The sequence below is a fragment of the Gopherus evgoodei genome, chromosome 5 (assembly GCF_007399415.2).
Source record: "Gopherus evgoodei ecotype Sinaloan lineage chromosome 5, rGopEvg1_v1.p, whole genome shotgun sequence".
Lineage (NCBI taxonomy): Eukaryota > Metazoa > Chordata > Testudines > Testudinidae > Gopherus > Gopherus evgoodei.
Genome location: NC_044326.1, coordinates 6749656 through 6771724, shown reverse-complemented (window position 1 = coordinate 6771724; position 22069 = coordinate 6749656). Strand labels below are relative to the sequence as shown.

The window sequence follows — 22069 nt, the reverse complement described above, 5'->3', positions numbered from 1 at the left end:
TCATGCCCAATTTTCTTTCACCTCCAATGCTGAAAAAAATCCTCACTCTGGGAAACACTGATATGCAGATTTTAAAGCCAGAAGAGACCACTGGATCATATACTATGACCACTGTATAACACAGGCCATTAAATTTCACCCCAGTTACCTCTAATGAGGCCAGTAGCTTGTGTTTGGCTAAAGTATATCTTCAAGAGGGGATGTTTTTCTAGATTTGAAGACACTAAAAATGAAAAATCCACCACTTCCCTTGGTCATTTGTTCAAAAATCAGTAACCATCACTGTCAAAAATGTGTGCCTTATTTCTAATTTTCATTAGTCTGGCTTTAATTTCCAGCCATTGATTCTTGTTATAAGAGTCTTTCAGCATTTAAATACTTAGCACTAATGAAACAAGTTTCATGCATAGACCTTAAAGCTCTTCAAAGAGATAAGTATCATCCTATTTACATATGGGGAAATTAAAAACAAAGAAGTCAAGTGTCTTGCTCAAGGCCACACAAGTAAAGCAAGGATAAGAACTCTGGTTCAGCCAATGGAATCAAATTCAGGTCTCCTAAGCCCAAGTTCCCTGCCTTGTCTATTGGACCAAACTCCCAAACCACATCAGGAGCTAACCACTTCTTGCATCCAAAAGCCATCTTATCAAAGGCAGCAGAGATTTGTCGCTGTTTACTGAACTCAAAAATCTTACAAAAATAAGTCTATCTTTTGAGATCTTAAGTGATTTTTTTATAAAGACATGTTTAAATTTATATATAATGGTTCACCGTGGTAGAGATTACAACAACATTCAGAAATACCCATCATTGGAAGTTATTGCACAACACAGAATAGTTCTACTTACGGTTTTAACTAAGTACAGGCTATCCTCATTATCCAGTGGAATAATTCTAAAACAGAATGATATTTCAATATTTCAAGACTAGATCATTTAAATGAGAGTTTACAATACCCATCCAAAATAACTATTTCTACTTGAAGAAGTGTTCTATCCATCTAAGGCATTTTAGTCAATCAGGTAAAATTTGGTTTTAGACAATGAGGCAAAATGTAAGATGTCATAAGTTAGAGAAAAAAAAAAAACTTACTTCAAACAAATTTATTTTTAAATGAAAAAACTCAATGTGCGCCTGCTGCTCCTATATATTAACAGAGATAATAAAGATGCTCTACCCAGCTGTTTCATTTTTAAAGGGCTACTAAGATTCCATAAAAATATAAACACACACAGAAGGATAACAAGCTATTAAATTGCCTCTGTATACAAATGCTAAGGCATTTAATGGTTGCCTTCATTTGCTATAAGAAACTTAAAGATCATAATGTCTTCTCTAATGTGTTTTGTTCAGGCTAAAAATACTGTGTTGCTGACTAGGATTAAAATTACTTAGTTCCCATATGAAATGTAAGATAATACTGACCTTCCATGATTATTCACAGCTTGAATCTGAAAAGCTATTTTGGAGCTATGCACGAAAAAAATAAAGAAAGTAACCAGTTAAAATGTTTTTTTATTCCTACAGATCTGCTAATGACTATGCATGTCTATACTTGCAGTGGCATGTACGGAATGTATAGCTACGTGTGCAGCGATGAAAGGCACCAGCAGGGGGAAGGCACTGGGGAAAGGCTCTGGCAACCTTTCCTTGTTCCTAGAGTCTTTCACTGTGGTGGAGAAAGACTCCAGCAGGGGAGAAATTGCAGGACACTATGCTGTTAAAAATAGCAGTGTAGACATGGGAGGCGCTGTTTGGGCACGTAGAGAGCGATCTACATTCCCTAAGGTTCATACATGGAGGGCGCTATGCTCTACTCTATTAAGCTGTGCCTCACCATATACTGCTTTTTATACACATCCTAGCTGGGCATGTAGTGTCTGTAACCTACACTCTGCTGTAAATGTAGCTCATGCTTGAATCTCATGGTTTTTACATGCTAAACTACATGCAAGGAAACTGATCACCGTTTTAAGGCTAAAATAACTTTCCAAGTGAATAGGAGAATTTGTAGAGGAAGAAAAATTAAATTATCATTCTACCAATTCAATTTAAATCTGCAATTAAGTAATCAAATTTAAAAACAAGAAATACGTTTTAAGTGCAACTTTTCCCCAAAGAAAACAACTGAGTTAAGACAATATGAACAGAAAAGCTAATATTCAAAGTTATATACCGTAAAGCAGTTTTAAATTGTGTTAGATGAAAGGAATCAAGCATAGACATAAGAATTTCTTCTGCAATTTCTTTTGCCTGCAAATAAACAAACAAAAACAAAAACAAAACAAATTACATATATGCTTACAGAATTCCCATTAACTAGATGTGCACGCAGATGTTGAACAGAAACCATATCCTGGGCAGTAGAAGTACAATACCATAGCTGAGCCAAACTACTGAGTGCCCAGATTACTAACAAACTTTCACAAGGTCAGACACACATCTTGGATGTGTAAAACTTTGAAACAGCACTAATTAAAATGGACATTTCAGAGACTCCTGCTGGAGGCCACCTTACCAATGAAAAGTAACTTGCAATTGATGTCAAATAACCCAGTTTAGACAAAATTAAAGACTATATGAACTTTACTGTAATGTATATACAAGCCAAAAAGGAAAACACAAATGGTGGGTGGGATTTTATTCAGAAGGTATTCCTTAAAGCCAGATGTACGTAACTTTCTGAAGACAATGCCAACAAGTTAATTGCTGCTACAAGATACAGGACAAGCATTTTAAATTACCTTGGTTGCACTGGAAGTTTTGGCATAGCATTCAATCCCAGCAAGGACAGCCTCCACAACAGCAGCATATATTTGGGACAACAGCTTACTGAAACAACAAACAAACATAACATGAATTGCTATAGCCAAAGTTTGTCTTTTCTCATAACAATCCAGAAATCTTTTACAGGATAAGACCCACACAATGCCTTACTTTAAAAAGAGTAGACACCTCTTAAAATCTCTAATGTTGTGCCTAGTTGATTTATTTTCATGACATTTTATTTGCACTTGGGGGGATGAAAGTCAGATTTTTAAAGTTAAAGAAGTTATTATTTAAAAACCATTTTTTGATTGTTATTTACATAATAAAAGTTTTTCTTTTTAAAAAGAAAATAAATGAAATCTGAATTTAATACAAAATATGTTAAGGCCCCAAACTTATTATGATCTCTTAAAACATTTAAATAAAAAAAATATGCTTAATCCATGAGCCTCTATCAAAAACTGAGTCAAATGCTGCTTTTCTACATAAAGAGAGAGAGAGCCACAGGACAAACATCCAACTTCTGAGGTCAAGCTTTAATGAAATTTATGGTCCTGTCAGCTTTTTTAAACCTCTTGGAAGCAAGTTATCCAAGCCTGCTGATTTTAAAATATCTAACTTTAGTAGCTTCTGTTTAACATCCTCCTGAGATACTAGAGTAATGAAAAGACTGTTACCATATGATCTAGCTACATCATCTGTTTTTTCCACCAAATACAAATAGGAGACATAGTAAGCAAGCACTTAATTGCATATTTGAGAGAGGAAACAGAAGGCAAGGAAGGCTAAGGAAGAACTGGCAGAAGAAAGTGACACAAGATACTGAATGCACAAACTCCAAGATGAACCACAACTAGCAAGCAACCATAATCAGTGGAGAAACTGTATCAGTAACACAGAAGTAACTAAGGTATAAGACCTAAAATTATTTTATTTTATTTAAAACACTGTTTTGGTGCTGCAGTGATATCACATCAAACAACAGTCCCTATACTCCATATCAGTTTCCAGATTTCTCATCTTTCAAGTACCTGGTTAACAAAGCCTCTCCCTCCCACATGTACATAGACCTCTGTTTAAAAAAATAAAAAAAAAAAACCCTAAAAAAACCTGTACTGTAATTATCAGTAGCCATCCCCATCTAAATAAGGGTTTGGGACCTACTGTCATTAAGTGGTAACTGGAGGGAGAAGGGCGGGGAGGGGAAGGAAAAATGGATAGCTTACACTTGTTTAGTTTTCTCATGCATCTCATTGTCATTTCCTGTATGAAAATAAAATTATTTCAAGTTAGTTTTAAATACTATGACATGAGGTTATGCAATGTATTTAATGCAAAGGGTATCTACTTTTAAAAAGCAGAATTATGAATTCAAAAAGCTAAACAATTGTTAATTTACATTTTACTTGCAGAGTCATCTTTACTTCCTGTTTTATATAAATTGATGTGTAAACTGTGGCTGGTAATTTTGTTTGAGATCTTGCTTTGATAGGTAGGTTTTGTTTAAAAAACCCACAAAAAAACAGAGCAAATTTCTGGCTTCAACTTGTACCAGTATGTGCAGTACCATGGTAAAGCCAAACTTTTCAAAATTGGGAGCCTAAAGTTAAAACTTTAATTTACCAGAAACTCCCAAATTACTATACTGAGGCACCTCAATATAAGTAGCCTATTTTGCAAATGTGCTGAGGATCTACAAGTCTCACTGAAATCAACGAGAGCTGCAGGTGAACAGTACCTTTGAAAATTACACCAATCCCTAAATATAGTAATGTGGCAGTTTCTCTATGGTAATTTAGAAGTTTAATTTTAGGCATCCAGGTTTTAAAACCTTAGTGAGGAGGGGGCAATCCGGCACACATACATGCTTGACTTTTCATATATGGGTAGTCCTATTAACTTCAATGGGACTATTCACATGCTTCAATGTTTTCAGGATTGGGGATTACATGTTCAGTATGGCTTCCATTAAACTAAAAAGCAGAGCTCACATGGTCTTCAGCGCAGCAGAGCCTAATCCTTTTGAATACTGACTACTAGAGCCCCGCGCGGATACACAAATATGTATTCACATCCGATCCACAATCTGCAAAAATTATCTGCAGATATCCGCAGATTTGCAGGGCTCTACACTGGGGGCAGACTGAGGCTCTGAGGCACAGCCCTCACCCTCCGACCCCGGTCGGGAAGAGATGTGCTGGCAGCTGTGGGGAGCTGTAGTGGACTCTCTACCTGCCTGGGAGGAGGGCCCAAGCAGCCCCCTGCCCAGGGCAGGTGGAGGGACCCAGGCTCCCGACAGCTGCCCGTGCAGCTCTCCTTGATCGGTTCCGGGTAAGAGCTGGGCAGACAACTATGGGGAGCCACGGTGGACCCTGCACCTGCCCTTGACATAGGGCCAGAGAAGCCCCTAGCCCCTTTCCCTCCCCCTCCCCCTGCCAACCAGGGCAGGAGGAGGATCTGTGTCATGGTTCCTCACAGCTGCCCACCCACCCACTCTTATTATCAAAGCCCTGTGTGGATACAAAATTTGTATCTGCATCAGCAGTGGTATCCACAGAAATGGTCCACGGATATAAAGCGGATACCCATGGATTTGCAGGGCTCTAGTGACTACGAAGCGGTTTTCACCCATGGAAGCCCATGCTCCAGTACATCTGTTAGTCTATAAGGTGCCACAGGACTTTACTGTTTTTACAGATCCAGACTAACACGGCTACCCCTCTGATACAAACTTATGTAACAGACAAGTTTAACACTTTCCTGTAACTTGTAAAACACTAATGCAGCCAACATGATGTTCTTTACAAACTTCCTATAGTAACTAAAGCAAGCATGTCTCATAGTATTTTGAAATTTACTAGATATGCAACTTTTTTTTTAATATTTGCTAATAGCCTGGAACAGATTATCTAAGATGACTACACTCAAATCTTAATAATACATTGCATGTACTCCCCAAAGCATTATTTTTTACATTTACTGTTGTATTTTATAAACCATGCTCCAGGTGCTGGAAGATATTTAAAAGTTCATCTGACCCCTACTGCGAAAATATCTGGATTTCATACAAACGTTGAAAATTTTAACATTGGGAAACTTGACTCTTCCTCCTTGAAATCAATGGGAGTTATGCAAACTTCAAAGGCCATCATCAGGCCCTATTTGTATATATTTTTAAAACACTATGGGGATCAAGATAATAAGACAATGAATATCATATACATCTGTAACTTAAAAATATAAGTACATAATATTCCAATATGGTACAATTTAATGAAGCAATCATTAAAAGTCACATGTCAATAGTTACCAAATGGAGATAGCTGAGATACTGCAGTTATGTTCTGATACTTAAACCAGGCAGTAACTTGTACCTCAGGTATCGCAGGTAATGTTTGACATTATAGTGGTGACAATCATATAGCACATTTGAGCTTGAACTTCTTATTTTTTTTTCTTTAGTGGATTTAAACTCACACTCAACATTAACCAAATTAAATATGTGACTTTGAACTGAAGCAGCTAAGACACAAGGCCCCCCTCACTGACTTGAATGGGGTAGATTTTACCTTAAAAGCAGAATACTTAACACCAGGCTCACTCAATTCCACTCTCACCATGCATCCCCAGCCTTTGAAAGATTTCCTCTCCCCTACTTTGTGTGACTTTTCCCAAGGTATTTTCAAAACTACCTTTCAAACTAAATAGAGTTTAAGCTCTATTTTTCCCTTATTTCCAAAAACCTACTTTTGGAGAATTCCTTGAAAACGGACAGATTTTAGTGAAAGATGAAGTGGGAGAGACATGGTCATGGTAATCATGTCAGGTAGGATTCTCTGTATGGGCTACTACTCTACAGAGTATCTACAGCTGCGGGAATCAAATAGGATATGCTTTCAATTTCTCTACAAGCAATACACCTGCTGCTAAATAATTACAAATAATCAGGAAATGTTCCTTAAATACGCTAAGAAAATGTTGAGATACTTACCTAGGTAAGGAATGTGAGTTGTTCCAAAAACATAGGTCCTTGAACAAGCCAGAGGTCCCTTGGGAGATACACACTGTACAACCTAGTTGTCAGTATTAATAAGATGTAAGTGAGTCTTAGTCAATAAACAACAGTATAAACAACTATAAATAGATGGCTAATTAAAATCTGCCTTAATTTTCTAGCTACAGAAATGCTACTGAACATGCATGAACCAGGACCAGTTGTATTTAAAAAGTTATCTAAGCTTTTTAAAGGTATATTTCAACATTTGACTTGATATGCATGGTTCAAAGAGGCCTTGAAAACAAAATGAATTCTGAATTCCCCACGTGAATTAAGAATGTGTTGTTTTCAGGTTTGTATATAAATTACTCCTTTTCATTAATGTGCCTCCAGTTCTGCCACATTGCCCTTTACCTGTTATTTAATACTATTTTCAATGCATCCTACTAGCTAACATAGCAGAGCAATGCCATGTTAGATGTACTGCCTCCTTTAGCCCTCTGAGGATCACTGACATAATATGGCGGACACCATATCAGACAGCAATCACACCTAGCTCTGACAGACAACAGGTGGTCCTAACAGTAATCCCACCCATGTATGTGAAAATAAAAATAGTATGACTGGTATCCATGTGGGAATAATATGAAAGAGGGTAGGAAACTGAGAATAAAGTTTAATTATATTGTAACATTAAATCATCTTTTCTTGTTTATCTAACCAGTGGAATGGGCCAACCCCATGCTCATCCATAAGGCAGTGACTCATTAAATATTGCTCTAGCCCATGTAGAGTCATAAAATCATTATCAAGCCACTGCTCCATAATTACCTGAACCTAATAAACTGCAGTCTACATCTTTTGCAGTAGCAACTGTGCAAGCAGTTACAGACAAGCTCAAAACCTTCCTCAACTGGCTACTAGGGACAACTCAACAGTGCAACCTGCACACTACCTCTCCTCCTTCACTTCGAGTTACCTTATTGATGCACCCAGCCCAGCCAGCCTGAGAATCTGTATTCCCTGAGGCCGTTTCCCAAAATGCATCCCCTGCATGGTAGCGCAATGAGCCATTGAGCTCATGACATGTTTTAAACTCAACTTTTACTTGAAAATGGAAACAAGTAAATTTTTTAAAAGTTCATTTTAACAACAATCTAACAGTTGAAAGGTTTACAAAGATTTTGAGGTTCGTCTGGTTGTTTAAAAATGTAATAAGGTTTGGAGACAATGGTTTTGTAAATATGAAGAGTACAATTAATGAGTTAACAAGTTATTTAAAAATTACTACAAGTGTTAACAGTATATTTTTAGAAATATTAACCAAGAGCTATGATTCAATCATAACTCATATTTCAGTTACTGAACAAAAAAGTTAGAAAAATTATGCATCTTTAGAGAGTATTTTTATTTGCAGCCCAGAATCAGTCAGAATATCTGCCAAGGATACTATACCCTATCTTTTCAACTATGCACAGTCCTCTTCTTGTCTTCTTTCATATTCGGCCCAATCATGAGCACCCCATGAGTAGAACACCATTTAAGTCAATGGAAGTTTGGCTTCCAAAAGGAGCTGTAAGATTTGTCCCATAGCAACTTCAATTTCCTATTTCCTCCCTTTCCATTAAAGGTCTGACTGCTTTACCTGAACCTTTCAGAATATATATTTCTACTTCACACATGTTGGATGTTTGACTGATCACCAATAAGCATGTTATAATACAAAGAAAAACAATTTAACAAAAGCAAACACATATGCTGGGGGGAAAAAAGTTAAGTTATTAAAAAGCTCACCATGTGCTTAGCAGTACTTCCACCAAGGCCTGTATTTCGAATCAGATGTCCCTCAGATGGAAAATTAAAGTTACCAGAGTCCAGGTTCTCTTTACTTGAGTGGTTACCAAACAGCACAAAAGGCTGTCTGCTAGGGCTAAAGAGAAAAATATATTTATTACTGCTACACTTGTAGAATACTTGAGGCCTTGATTATATTTTAAGAGTTTAAAGTTATTTATTGGAATTCCCCCATTAAAACAGAGTATAGCAATGAAATTACAATTAGTTGTATAGTCTACATTAAGAATCAATGGAAAACCTCTACTGTTAGAAAGAAAGAACCAAACAAAAGGGATAACGAGTTAATAAAAGAAAAGATTAGGTATGGAAAGTCCTGACACTATGTGAGACGGTATCTTGAACTCCATTGGTTGGCAGCAGGTAAGGAAGAACCGAAGGGTAGTTCTTTAGATGACAGCTAACAGATCTTTCCTTAGCTCAAGCAGTAAAATGCTCTGCTTTTGGAACAGAAGGCTGACAACCAGTTCTCCTGAGATCAGTAAGTACAAGTTTAATAAGTGAATAAGAGACAGGTGACAACCACAGTTCCATTAGGAAGATAATCAAATCTCTCTAACTCTCCACCAAAAAAATAAAAAATCCCTTCCATTTTTCAAATACTTGGAGTTACATTTCATTAAGTAAAATGTATTCTGCAAATTGAGTGAATTAAGTACTTTGTGATAAAAGACTAAAACAGTGCTTTTATATTTTGAGCTAATGTTACTTTTCCAAAGTGAAAGGACATTTCGGAAGCTGATGAAGTGACATCTCCTCGTGCACATCCCACCAAGACGATCCTGGCCTAGAGAATATGCTTAAGTTCATTTGCTGTAAGTAAGAAACCATCTCTAAGGCCTTGGCTACACTGGCGCTTTACAGCACTGCAATTTTCTCGCTCAGGGGTGTGAAAAAACACACCCCTGAGCGCAGCAAGTTACAATGCTCCCAGCGCTGCAAGCTACTCCCCACAGGGAGATGGAGTACCTGCAGTGCTGGGAGAGTTCTCTCCCAGCGCTGGCGCCGCGACCACACTCGCACTTCGAAGCGCTGCCACGGGAGCACTCCCGCAGCAGCGCTTTGGAGTTTCGAGTGTAGCCAAACACTAAAAGAGTGTTTAACACCCTGTGTGTTTGGTTAGGATTCTTACCTTGGTATTTACCAATTACTGAGCTGGTTAACACCTTTAATAAGGCTGTTCTGTATATTCCCCTAATGTTTGTTCCAGGCTACAAATATTTATTTGCACAAGGATCCAGCAAGGATAGAGTAGCTGGGCCCTGGGGAAATCACAAATGTACCCTTATATGTCAGACTTAGAGCTTATCCATTAAAACAATGTTTTTCTGATACAAGCTGGTTCAAATCTCTGTACCTGGCCAACAGTATTATCAGACAAGCAATCCTTACCATTTTAATGTGCTTTGAGATGCAGTGACTAAGAAATATTCTGAGAGCACTGACATGTTATCTAATTAAAATATGACCATGCAAATCATTGTGGCTACCATTGTTATATAATAATTGCAAGAAATCTTATACAAAATGCGACGTAGGGCCAGAAAGGGTTAAGCAACATGCAGGCTAAAGGACCCAAAGCCAATCATTAAAGACATGTTAGAAAGTATGTGAATGGTAATTAGGGCCATTCCCTGCTAGACAGGCTAGAACTTTGAAGTGTAAGCCTGTATTGGTAGAGAATTAAAGGTGATACTAATTGTGTGTGTTTACATGTATCTTGTTTAATAATTAGCTATGTAAACAGACAGTTCCTATAGCTATTGATTCAGAGATCAAAAGAGAATATTAACATTTAGATGAATCTTGAATGCAATGATGTCATTGTCTATGTGCCCCTTAAAGTTTGTGATAGACTGCCTAATGGATAAATTATCTTATGTTAATCCATGTAGTTAATTACCAGTAAGGTTTGGGAAACAGAAGGTTACATCAAAAAACTACTGTTTACCCAGGATTACATGGTCAAGTGGCTGCTAGAAAACGGTATAAAAAGACCCTTGGGTCTCAATCCTTTTTATCTCAGATCTGCTTGAGGCTTTATGCAGGGGAAACCTAAGCCATAAGGACTGAGATCTTAGTCCTGACTGGACCACCCTGAAAATAAACATTAGACTATAACCTATGAACTATTTCTGAAACAACTCTTTGCAACTACAAAGCTCATCATCTCTGCTATGAATCTGAATCTCAAGAATTGTACTCATGTCTGTATGTATACTGATCTTTTAACCAATACACTGGCTTTTTTCTTTTTTAATAAATTTTAGTTAAGTTAATAAGAACTGGCTGTAAATATTTGCGTAAGATCTGAAATATTCATTAACCTGGGAGGTAAAGTATCCAATCCTTTCGGATTGGTAGAACTTTTTTATATTATGAATAATATTTTCAGTAATCTTCATCATATTTGACTTGGGTATCTGGGTGGAGGCCTGAGGTTGGGTTACTATAAGGGAACTGTGTTATTGGCTTCTAGGTAACCAGTGAGATATTATAGAGGGTGTTTTGTGCTGGCCTGGTAAATTTAAGTATTGAAATATTCACCAGCTTTGGGGATAGTCTGCCTTATTCTTTGCAGTTCACCCTAACTTAGTGACCTCAGTTGGCTCCCCCTTGGGGACACTAGTCACAACCACAAAGTATTATTAGCCATGTATCTGGATTTTACATTTAAACTAAGGTTCAGTATGTGTCATTAATTTGCACATTTATAAGTTTCTACTTCCATAATATTTATTTTCCTTAAATGTTATATAGAGAGATTGCTGTGACAGAATTAATTCTGTTAGAATTAATGCTTTTGTGCTGGGATAAACAAGCATTTTATCCTTAAATTTTTCTTGTGGCTAGTGTAAGATTTGGGTTTTTCTTATGTACTTATTTCCTCATTTTTAAGTGTTTTGCCTGTTAATCATTTACAAAACTCAATGCGTCACACTCAGCAACTTTTTTTTTTTTAATAATATTATGAAAATATGAAGCCAAACGTTCTAATTTGGCCATTCTGGGCACACGATGCTCAGACAGCATGGTAATGAATCAAGTATAATATCATAAATAACACAGAATAGGCAAAGTGGGTAATTAGAAGCCTGAATGCTTGTTCTGTACACCATACAGTCACATGGATGACAATTTACAAAGAGTTGGGGATCCTTCAGAAGAGGCTATACATAAGTGGTATTACTAAAAATATATTTTATTCCTAAAGATAACTCCATATCAATCCTAAATAGGATATGATATAAAGATGTATTCATGGTCCCAAATGACATAACAATAGGTCTCAATGCATCAGATATAAAGTAACATTATATAAATATAGTACACTGATTGATACACATGACATCTTCACAGGAATAAGATAAATGACATTACCTGTTGTCTGTTATATGGCTTGAAATCATTCCATGACTGAAGTAACTTCTGAATGGCTACAAAAAGAAAAAACAACTTTGCTATTCCAACAGTAAAAAGAAACACAGACTGCCAGGTTTAAATGAGAGATGCTAATGCTATCACTAAGGCCTGGCTGACAGACCAACATAGCTACCTTGCTCAAGGGTCTGAAAATCTCACGCCCTGCGCACCATAACTATGACGACCTCACCCTCAATTAAATGCAATTAGGTTGACAGAATAGTGCTTCTGTAAATCTAGCTATCACTGCTTGGGAAGGTACATTACCTGCAATGAAAAAAACACCCGTTCTGTTGCTATAGGAATTATCTGTACTATAAAAGCAGCAAAGAGTCCTGTAGCACCTTATAGACTAACAGACGTTTTGGAGCATGAGCTTTTGTGGGTGAATACCCACTCGTCAGATGAATGTCATGTCTGCTGCTTTTACAGATCCAGACTAATACGGCTACCCCTCTGATATCTGTACTATGGCACTATAGTGGCACAGCTACAGCACCAGAACTGGGCCACTGTAGCACCCATAGTGTAGACAGGCATTAAAAATGAACTACATTATACAACATTTAAAAAAAACCCAAGAAGTCGCATATCTTGATTACATAATTACAATTATTAAACTCAACTGGAACCAGTAACAGGTCACAGGGGTGGAATGCACAGTAGCATTTCCACATTTCCCATTTAAGTCATATCATGGATGATGATAAAACAGGTCTGAAATTTGCAGTCTCTGTTTTTCTTGTTTGTTGCTTTATGTGAATTCCTACCACCAAACTGAAGTGAAATTCATACGTAAATCTGAATCTATTAGACAGACATGCCATACAAATAAGGTCCATTATCAGTGCAAAACTCAACTTTGAGTTCAGCTGCAAAGTTAAACTGCCCTGCTACACAGATGCAACATTTTTATTATATTGTACTGTCATGTTAAACAAACAGGAAAAACAGCCTGAACTGTACAATTTAGGAAAAAAGAGTATTCATAAGCTTACAAACCGCAATAGGCAAGTTGGCTTATAACCATTAAGATAAAAAAGAAAGGGGGAAAGGGAAGAAAACAAACCCTATCAAATATGGCAAGGCGATAATAACGAATCAGCATTAGCGACATTTACATTTCAGGTTTCAGAGTAGTAGCCTTGTTAGTTTGTATCAGCAAAAACAAGGAGTCGTCCTTGTGGCATCTTAGGCCATGTCTACATCTAAAATTTTGCAGCGCTGGTTGTTACAGCTGTATTAGTACAGCTGTATAGGGCCAGCGCTGCAGAGTGGCCACACTTACAGCAACCAGCGCTGCAAGTGGTGTTAGATGTGGCCACACTGCAGCGCTGTTGGGCGGCTTCAAGGGGGGTTCCGGGACGAGAGAGCAAACCGGGAAAGGAAACCAGCTTCGCCGCGGTTTGCTCTCTCGGTCCCGGAGCCACCCAGCAAACCGCAGGGAAGGAGACCTGCTTGCTCGGGGTTCCGGGACCGAGAGAGCAAACCGGGAACGCCGCGGTTTGCTCTCTCGGTCCCGGAGCCAGCCAGCAAACCGCAGGGAAGGAGACCTGCTTGCTCGGGGTTCCGGGACCTAGAGAGCAAACCGGGAACGCCGCGGTTTGCTCTCTCGGTCCCGGAGCCACCCAGCAAACCGCAGGGAAGGAGACCTGCTTGCTCGGGGTTCCGGGACCGAGAGAGCAAACCGGGAAAGGAAACCAGCTTCGCCGCGGTTTGCTCTCTCGGTCCCGGAACCCCGAGCAAGCAGGTCTCCTTCCCTGCGGTTTGCTGGGTGGCTCCGGGACCGAGAGAGCAAACCGCGGCGTTCCCGGTTTGCTCTCTCGGTCCCGGAACCCCGAGCAAGCAGGTCTCCTTCCCTGCGGTTTGCTGGGTGGCTCCGGGAACGCGAGAGCAAACTGCGGCGAAGCTGGTCTCCTTTCCCGGTTTGCTCTCTCGGTCCCGGAACCCCGAGCAAGCAGGTCTCCTTCCCTGCGGTTTGCTGGGTGGCTCCGGGACCGAGAGAGCAAACCGGGAAAGGAAACCAGCTTGATTACCAGAGGCTTCCTCCTTCCACGGAGGTCAAGAAAAGCGCTGGTAACTGTCTACATTGGATTACCAGCGCTGGATCACCAGCGCTGGATCCTCTACACCCGAGACAAAACGGGAGTACGGCCAGCGCTGCAAACAGGGAGTTGCAGCGCTGGTGGTGCCCTGCAGATGTGTACACCTTCAAAGTTGCAGCGCTGTAACTCCCTCACCAGCGCTGCAACTTTCTGATGTAGACAAGCCCTTAGTTAGTCTCTAAGGTGCCACATGAATTCCTCCTTGTATTTGCATTTCAAAGGGTTTAATCAAGTAAACATACCTCCCCGGCTTGAGATTCTGACAGCTCCAGGATGAAAGGAATTTCAGTGTCGAAATTAGCAAAAAAGCTGGTCCACTGGTGCTCAAAAATCATTAAATCCTGAGAAGGTAAAAAACCAATATGTGTCATTCTGTTCGGCTACTGTCATGGCAGAGCAGTAAATTACAGATGTCAAATGACGAAATCAACTATGTTACAACACTTAACATTCCAATTATGCAAAATCTTGTTTTATGACCACTTCAGACCTTGAAATTTACTTTTGTCACTCAAAGCTTAATATAAACTGGAAAATTCAACTTTCATTGAAAAAAAATCTTCTGTCCAATAAGTAATTTCAGTTTAAAAATTAAGCCATTTATTTTGAGAATGTCAAACTGAGTTTTCAGATTACTAGGTAAAAGCTATTTGAAGAGATACTCACTCAAAAACTGAAGAGGCAAATGTGTAAATATGAACAGGATCAAAAAATGAAGTACTGCCTAATACATTTTAAAGACAAGGAATCTGTACACTGCTCCAATACGGATTTGTACTTTTAACATCAAACAAAGATAGTAACTATTGATAGAAAGGAGGGAAAAAGTGACTTCTTATAACTGGAAATCATTCTAATTATTCAAGATAAATTCTGCTCCATGTGTTTTCACCCCTCTATCCCTAAACAACATGGCTGGAGACAGCAAGTATGTATACTAAGTATGCTAGATGTCAGGTACAGAACAGAAATGAATCAGCACAAAAGTTAAGGCAGTGAGAATTAAGACTGAAATTAAAATGTCAGAAAAAGAATAGAGAAAAACAAAATTGTATCATGCTGATGAAGTAGGTATTTGGGACGGGTACATAGTGTATCAGAATTACAAAGTTTAGTGTGGGATCTACAATTATTGCACAGTATGTATTATGTGGAATGGCTTCCATAGTTTTCCTAACCATGAACCCAGAAGAAATAGGGGGAAAGGAAGGATTATTTAAGTGAGGTTCAGACTGTGTGGTCTTTTTTAAAATGGTATGAGTCAAAATTATATTTTTATGTTCACATTATAAATTTAGCAACAGACTATGCACAAGACAATACAGCCCATTCACTTACAGCTTCATTAATGCAGTGCTAACAGTAAGCCATACAAATTAGATAGAGCAGTAACATTTACAGTCTTAAACACACTTTAACGTGGACATTTAATGTCTAAACAAAATTGTTTATTTACAGCTACAGACTGATATTCATTAATTCTATACTTTGAAGCCATAAGCCACAAGAAAACCTCTGTTCAGCAAGAATGAGCAAAATGAAAAGCTTTTCACATAGATTATTTTAGCCTTCTATAATAGCATAGTTGAGAAGTACTTTCATTAGTTTATTCAGGAAAAGATGACATGCCCCATGCTATACGTCATAATTCACTGTTTTAATACCAAGCAGAGTTGTCAGACTTCAGTCTAAGTTTTATTAGAGTTAGAACAAACAAGGGCAGGAATTTCCAAAAACTCACCATGTGGACCAAACTGCTTCCACTGAAGTCAAGCTGGATTTTCACCATTGACTTCAATGGAAGCAGAGTCAGGCCAAGTCCAAGCACTTCTGAAAACCACATCGTGCATCTTCCATATTTTTAAAAAGAAGAAGAATCACCACAACAAGAATTGGCAGCCTCACAGCAAGCCTTTAAAATGGGGCGGGGTGGGGGGAGGGGAGGGAAAGGGAGAGAAACAAGACTGCTTGAAACTGAGAACCTTAGATATAAAAATCTTTGAAATGTGTGTCTGTTCCAAAATGAATTTAAAATGCATCAGTTACTTCACTTCTAAAGACTGAAATAAAGAATCTTACAGTATGTAAATAAATTTGATAGATACGCAATTAAAAGTGTTAACATCCTGTTTATTTCATTGGGATTTATGAGCTAGCTGATCATGTGTTTCAAGACAGACTCCTATTCAAACTAAGGACGAAGCCATCTCATTTCAACCACCATTATGGAAGTTAACTACTGGACAACTGGATACCTTAAGAGGTTACTAACAGATTCATCTCTAGGTCACTGGTTCAAATGGACTCCAGGAGAGTGATGATAAACGCATACTAACATCTGATGGCAGTCCAATGACATGTGAAGTGAGATTGTCTCAGTCCAACCACTTGGTTAATGATATTTTAAGCACTTTGGGCCAGGGATCAGCTCTCTCTTGTGTTTTTACACAGCCTAGCACAATGGAGCCCTGATCTCTGGATTCCCAAAGTACTACTGCAAACATCAAACCAGCAAACCACACAACCTTTAAATGACAGGTATTCACATGACAAAACAAAATCTCAGCTAATACCTCACACTCTGGTGTCAAGAGTAACAATAAAACAAACTGAGGAGAACTGAGTATATAAGAATTACTGTACATTCTCAACCCTACAAGAGATCAGGCTTTATCATCATAGAGGATGCTGTCTGAGCAATGTAAGGAAGTCACTAATGTCTCTATGTTTGCTGTTTCTGTTCTATGCATGACAGAATTAAACTGACAATATGGTAATTAACAGCATACCAATTTCTAAAAATGCACGAAAGAGACCAAGTTAGCTACAATTAATCCTGAATATCTTGTCCACATTTATGACTGTAGAGATATCCATCAAGACCAGCAAAAAAAAGAAGTGTATCAACAGCCTGAGAGTCTGAGACTGATGTCAGTTTTAGGTAAACAGCACTAAAATAGGAGAAGATTAGACAGAACAATTATATACACTTGTTTATAACCCAGCTCAAATTGGATTTAGCAGAGGCAATACTAACCCTCGCAAATTGATGTTTATGTCAACTAAACTTTAACTACCAAAGGCACTACTATTCTAGAAGCATATATTCCTCCAACTTCAAATTGATTTAGGCATTTAAAATCAGACTACCTCATTACAAAACAAGTTCACTGGGAAATGCATAAAAATGTATTGTAAAAATTGCTTGTGGCCACTATGTGTCACTGTTGATCTGTTTTTAAACTATTAAGTAGTTATAAATCAATATGGACCAATTAGGTTTATGATAAGAAAATTGTTCTTTTGTAACAATGCTTCTTCTGCCACGCACTGTTCTTTTAACATGCACTGAAGGACTGGTGTCAAAAACATACATAGTACATAGTGCTGTGGCCTGCAAAGAATACAGCCAGCTCATGCAACTGTGGGGATTCTCTCTATAGACTTGATAAGGTAAAGAATATAGTGTCTTTAATCCCACAGAATTTACATAAACTTCCAAAGAGAAAACTGCAGCACACTCACAGTATAGGGAGCCCACACTCTGGCTGATGTAGTCAAACCAGTTTTTTGTTATACACTAACATAAATTGACACTTTTCATCTAAGACTTGACCTGAGTTAGTTCAAAACATTTCAACTGCATTACCTCAAAGAGCAAGTCCTCCAGGGAAACAGGATCCATTTTGCTGTATGTTTTCCATAGATCCATGCTGACATCCATTAACTGTAAAACATTTGAATATATATCTTTTTACTGTGAAAATACTGTAAGTAGTGTGACATGCACAGATTTATACAGCATTCAAGCACTTAGCTGCTGGGTGTGGAGCAGTTTTGCAAGTCTGGCCTTCAGCCTGCTACAACAGTTTGTATGAATGTTAAACACTCAACCAATGGAATAAGCATTTCAGATTCAAGACTGGATAAGATTTAAAAACTCTGGATAATCCAACCTATAAGATTCATATCCTTTATATTAAGTGACAGTATGTAACTGATATTTAGGTCTTATGTGCTTTTTTCATACAAATTGTATCCTAAAAGGCTTTTCAGAGTTAAATATAATAGAGATAATTAAGAGCAGAGAAGAGAGAGATTAACAAGTATAGCCAAGGGAAAAGAGACAAATTTGCAGTTAAGAGTTTTTAAAAGATTGAGTCTTAATATGGTAGAGCAATACAAGATGGCTAGAATGGCTAGAACTGCAGAAAACGCAAGTCCCTGTTATGAGTGAATGGCCAGAAAGGCAGACAGTACCAAGCTAAAGCAAGTTACACATTAACTGGCACTAACACTAAAATATTTTCCTCTATAGGTAAACATACATATGGAGCGATAATCATTCAAAAATATTCAAAAAGAGACTGACATTTTAAATGCTTTCTAGATTTTGAAATATTTCAAAAAGTTTTCAAAAATGCAACACTGAAAGTTTTATATGACTGCTTTATATAGTCATTTCAATTGCTCTTCACTGAATCTGGCAACAGATTGCCTTCTATGATATGGTTTCCATTCGTTCATCATTTACAGCTAAGTGCATTAATGGAGTTCTGTGCATAATAGCACTGTGAACATGTGCCACCATTGTATCATCACAAAATATTAAGAGGTAATTATTAATCTTTAAATATTTTGTGAAATATTGATTAAAAGTCTTAGTTGCTTTTGAAAAAGTACAGAATAACTATTTTAAATATTAAAAATGTTCTTAAATATTCTAATAAGGGCAATTTTGAACTGAAGAGAATGGGGCACGTGTGGCTGCATTATTGTGTTAAAAGCATCAATATACCACTAGTTTGAAGACCTAAAATTGAAACAAAATACAGAAAGGGAATAGGCAATGACTTTGCTTATGCAGCATGTAGTACTCTGAAGTATCTTTGTGATCCCAGAGCCCAGGTTTCAGCCCAAGCTCAAATGTCTACACTGCAATTTTATAGCCCCACAGCACAAGTCCCACGTGCCGAAAACAGCTGACCCAGGACAGCTGGAAGATTTGTACTGCAATGAAGACATACCCTTAGAGGTCTCTCAGATTCATAGGATAAAATTCTAGTCCCAATTACGTCCACGGCAAAACTCCAATTGACATCAATGGAGCCAAGGTCTGACCCATAGATTTTAAGACCAAAAAGGATCATCATCATCTAGTCCAGTGATACTCAGCCCTCAGTAGTTCATGAGCCAAATGAGCTATCAACATTATCCAAAGAGTTACAGTCATGTGAATTCATTGGTTAATTACATCACGGTGTTTTAAAATCTACTGCAAAAGCCACATTGCAGAGCCTCTTGCAGCTTGGGAGTCTGTCTGAGTATCACTGCTCTAGTCAAGCCTCCCTTAGAGCACCTATCTATTCAGACCGTGTTCATACCTTTTGAGATCTGACAGGTTCACAGCACAAGATGGTACAAGGAAATGAAAACATGGGTGAGGATTTCAGAAGAAGAGTCAAAGCAGTGAAATACATGAACGCAGCTGAGGAAAAGTAAGGCGATCTGTAGCACAGATGGGCCAAAGACAGACAGATGAGTAACATCACTAAAAGTAGTAATTAATCAAGGCAGAAAAAAAATAAAAAGGTATGTGTACCAAGTGATCCTCCATAGAGGAGCCTAGATGAAGAGCACCCATGCCTAGAGATGAGGCAGGAATATTTAGGCAATAAAGCAACAGAACTGGGATAGCAGAGAACCAGAGATGCCTGCATAGCAATGGAGGTGTTCCAGGAAGGTGAAATGAAGTAAAAAAAAAAAAAATTGTTACATGGTACTTATATAGCACTCTCCTCTGTAGACAAAGTAGGTAGCTTTTATTATCTCAATTTTACAAAAACAAAACAAAACTGAAGCACACAGGGCTACTACACGTGCCCAAAGTGAAATAGCAAGTCAGTGACAGAACTGGGATTGGAATCCACCAGTCTGGTGCCTGATCCAATGAGCCATGCTGCCTCACAAAAACCTGACTTAGGGGAGAGAACCTGCCAGCCAGAAAAGCTGAGCCAACAACTCATCCAAACAATGGAGCGCCATGGTGGCGCCACTCTAGGGGGCGACCTGCCGGCCCACTGAGTTGCTAGGGTAAAAGTTTTCCGACGAATGTGCACGCGCGGCGCGTACACCTAACTGGAATGGATATGAGCAATCACTCGAAGAAGAACAACAAGTTACAGTCACTCCTCCTTTCCTCAGGTGATGGGCCGTAAGGACCCTTAACAATGATCTAAAATGTTTTATTTCCTCCAGATCTGTACCTTACCACCTAGCAGGGCTCAAAACAAATGTTCTACACAACTGGAAAGGGAGATTCATAGCTCTCCAGTAGAAAAAAGCAGCAGTTTCTAGTACACTTAGTTCATAAGGTAATAGACTGCAAACATGTCGCTAGTCCACAACTGAATACTGCCCACTTCATACCTGGATAATTTTGTTTGAGAGGAAGAGACTGGAGGAGAGAATTCTATGTTTAGGTAACGATAACTAAGGATACGATTTAGTCATGGAGGTTGCCCTGTTGCTCAGTTTGGGGCGTGGCCCCAGCTGCAGCCACTTCCCCCAATCAGCCCAGCCTAAAGGCTGCTTTCTCCAGCCACAGCCCCCTCCCAGGGCTATTTTTAACCCTTCAGGGCAGGAAGAGGGGTCCACCCCGCTACACAAGGATATTTTTAGTAAGTCATGGACAGATCACAACTTCTGTGAATTTTACTTTGTTGCCTGTGACCTGTGTCTGACTTTTACTAAAAAGTATCTGTGACAAAAACTTAGCCTTAACGATAACAAACTGAAGTACTTGCTTAATACATACCTCATATTTCATGGTAAAAAAGCCATCGCCACCTATTCCCTCCAGTGCAAAGGCCTGCACTACTGGCCACTTTTCTACAATGAACATATCAAATATCTGTAGATGACCTATAGGAATCAAATATTTCACAAAAAATGTTAAGTGACTATAATAATAAAAGCATCCGTTTAATATATCTCACGGTTCTACAATGTGCCAAAGTTGTTCTGAAGGTCTAACAAATGACTTGAAATATTCCTTTATATATACACCATAAAAGCATTTTTTTTAATCAGGCATGTTGGAGGTATCGGGGTGCCAGTAAGTGAAAAATGCCAGTTAACTAAGAGGGAGGAAGTTTGGTCTCCGCAGCTCCCATGGGCTGGGAACTGCAGCCCATGGGAGCTGCATGGGCAGTGCCTGCGGGCAGGGGCAGCTCACAGAGCCACCTGCTGCACCTCCGCCTAGGAGCACCAGGGACGGGTCGCCGCTTGTGGGGAACTGGCAGAGGTGAGTGCCCCCAAATGCAGCACCCCGAGCTCCCTCCCATGCCCCAAACTCCTGCTCCTAACCCCCTCCCGCACCCAAAGTCCCTCCCAGGGCCTGCAACCTGCATCCCCTTCCACACTCCAACTCCCAGCCCTGCAAACCCTCAAGCATGTAGTTTAAATATTTCACTGTGCTTGTTACAAAAAAGCAGAGTTCAACTGAAAGCCAAAGAAAACAACCTGTTGATCTTCGATACAAAAGGAAGAATACAGAACTAGCTGTAAAATCTACAATATAGACTGTATATGCAATTAAGAAGCAAAATAGTTTATGTACAGCAGTATTCTACTTGTGGAAAATAGTCCAATATACTTTTGGTGGGGGTTGGAGGGAAGGTGGACTAAAAATAAATTGCATGAAAAAGTTAACATGGCAAAGTTAACATGGCAAAGTTGAGAAACAATGTTCAGTATTACAGAATTTCCAGACTGTTAAATGTTTTCCCCAGAACCCTGGTTAGACTATGCTGCATGTCTTTTACAAGTTTTGATAAAGACTGGGGCTCAAGTCTAACAAAACACTTCAGGCAGATGGCTAACTTTACACTCATGAGCAGTCCCATTCTACTTAACAGGA

At 38.7% G+C, this 22069-nt stretch overlaps 1 protein-coding gene across 1 annotated transcript in view; it reads right to left on the bottom strand.

The window, feature by feature from the left end:
* Positions 1 to 22069, bottom strand: part of C5H20orf194 (chromosome 5 C20orf194 homolog) — a 135248-nt gene that overhangs the window by 72985 nt on the left and 40194 nt on the right. Inside the window, exons 6-16 of the mRNA XM_030563095.1 lie at positions 20966 to 21072; positions 17798 to 17875; positions 14391 to 14489; positions 12002 to 12057; positions 8561 to 8696; positions 6761 to 6842; positions 3996 to 4032; positions 2745 to 2832; positions 2177 to 2253; positions 1426 to 1470; positions 849 to 894 (exon numbers count right to left, since the gene is read on the bottom strand). Of these exons, the coding sequence (XP_030418955.1) occupies positions 849 to 894; positions 1426 to 1470; positions 2177 to 2253; positions 2745 to 2832; positions 3996 to 4032; positions 6761 to 6842; positions 8561 to 8696; positions 12002 to 12057; positions 14391 to 14489; positions 17798 to 17875; positions 20966 to 21072 (851 nt within the window). The remainder of the gene's footprint in view (positions 1 to 848; positions 895 to 1425; positions 1471 to 2176; positions 2254 to 2744; positions 2833 to 3995; positions 4033 to 6760; positions 6843 to 8560; positions 8697 to 12001; positions 12058 to 14390; positions 14490 to 17797; positions 17876 to 20965; positions 21073 to 22069) is intronic.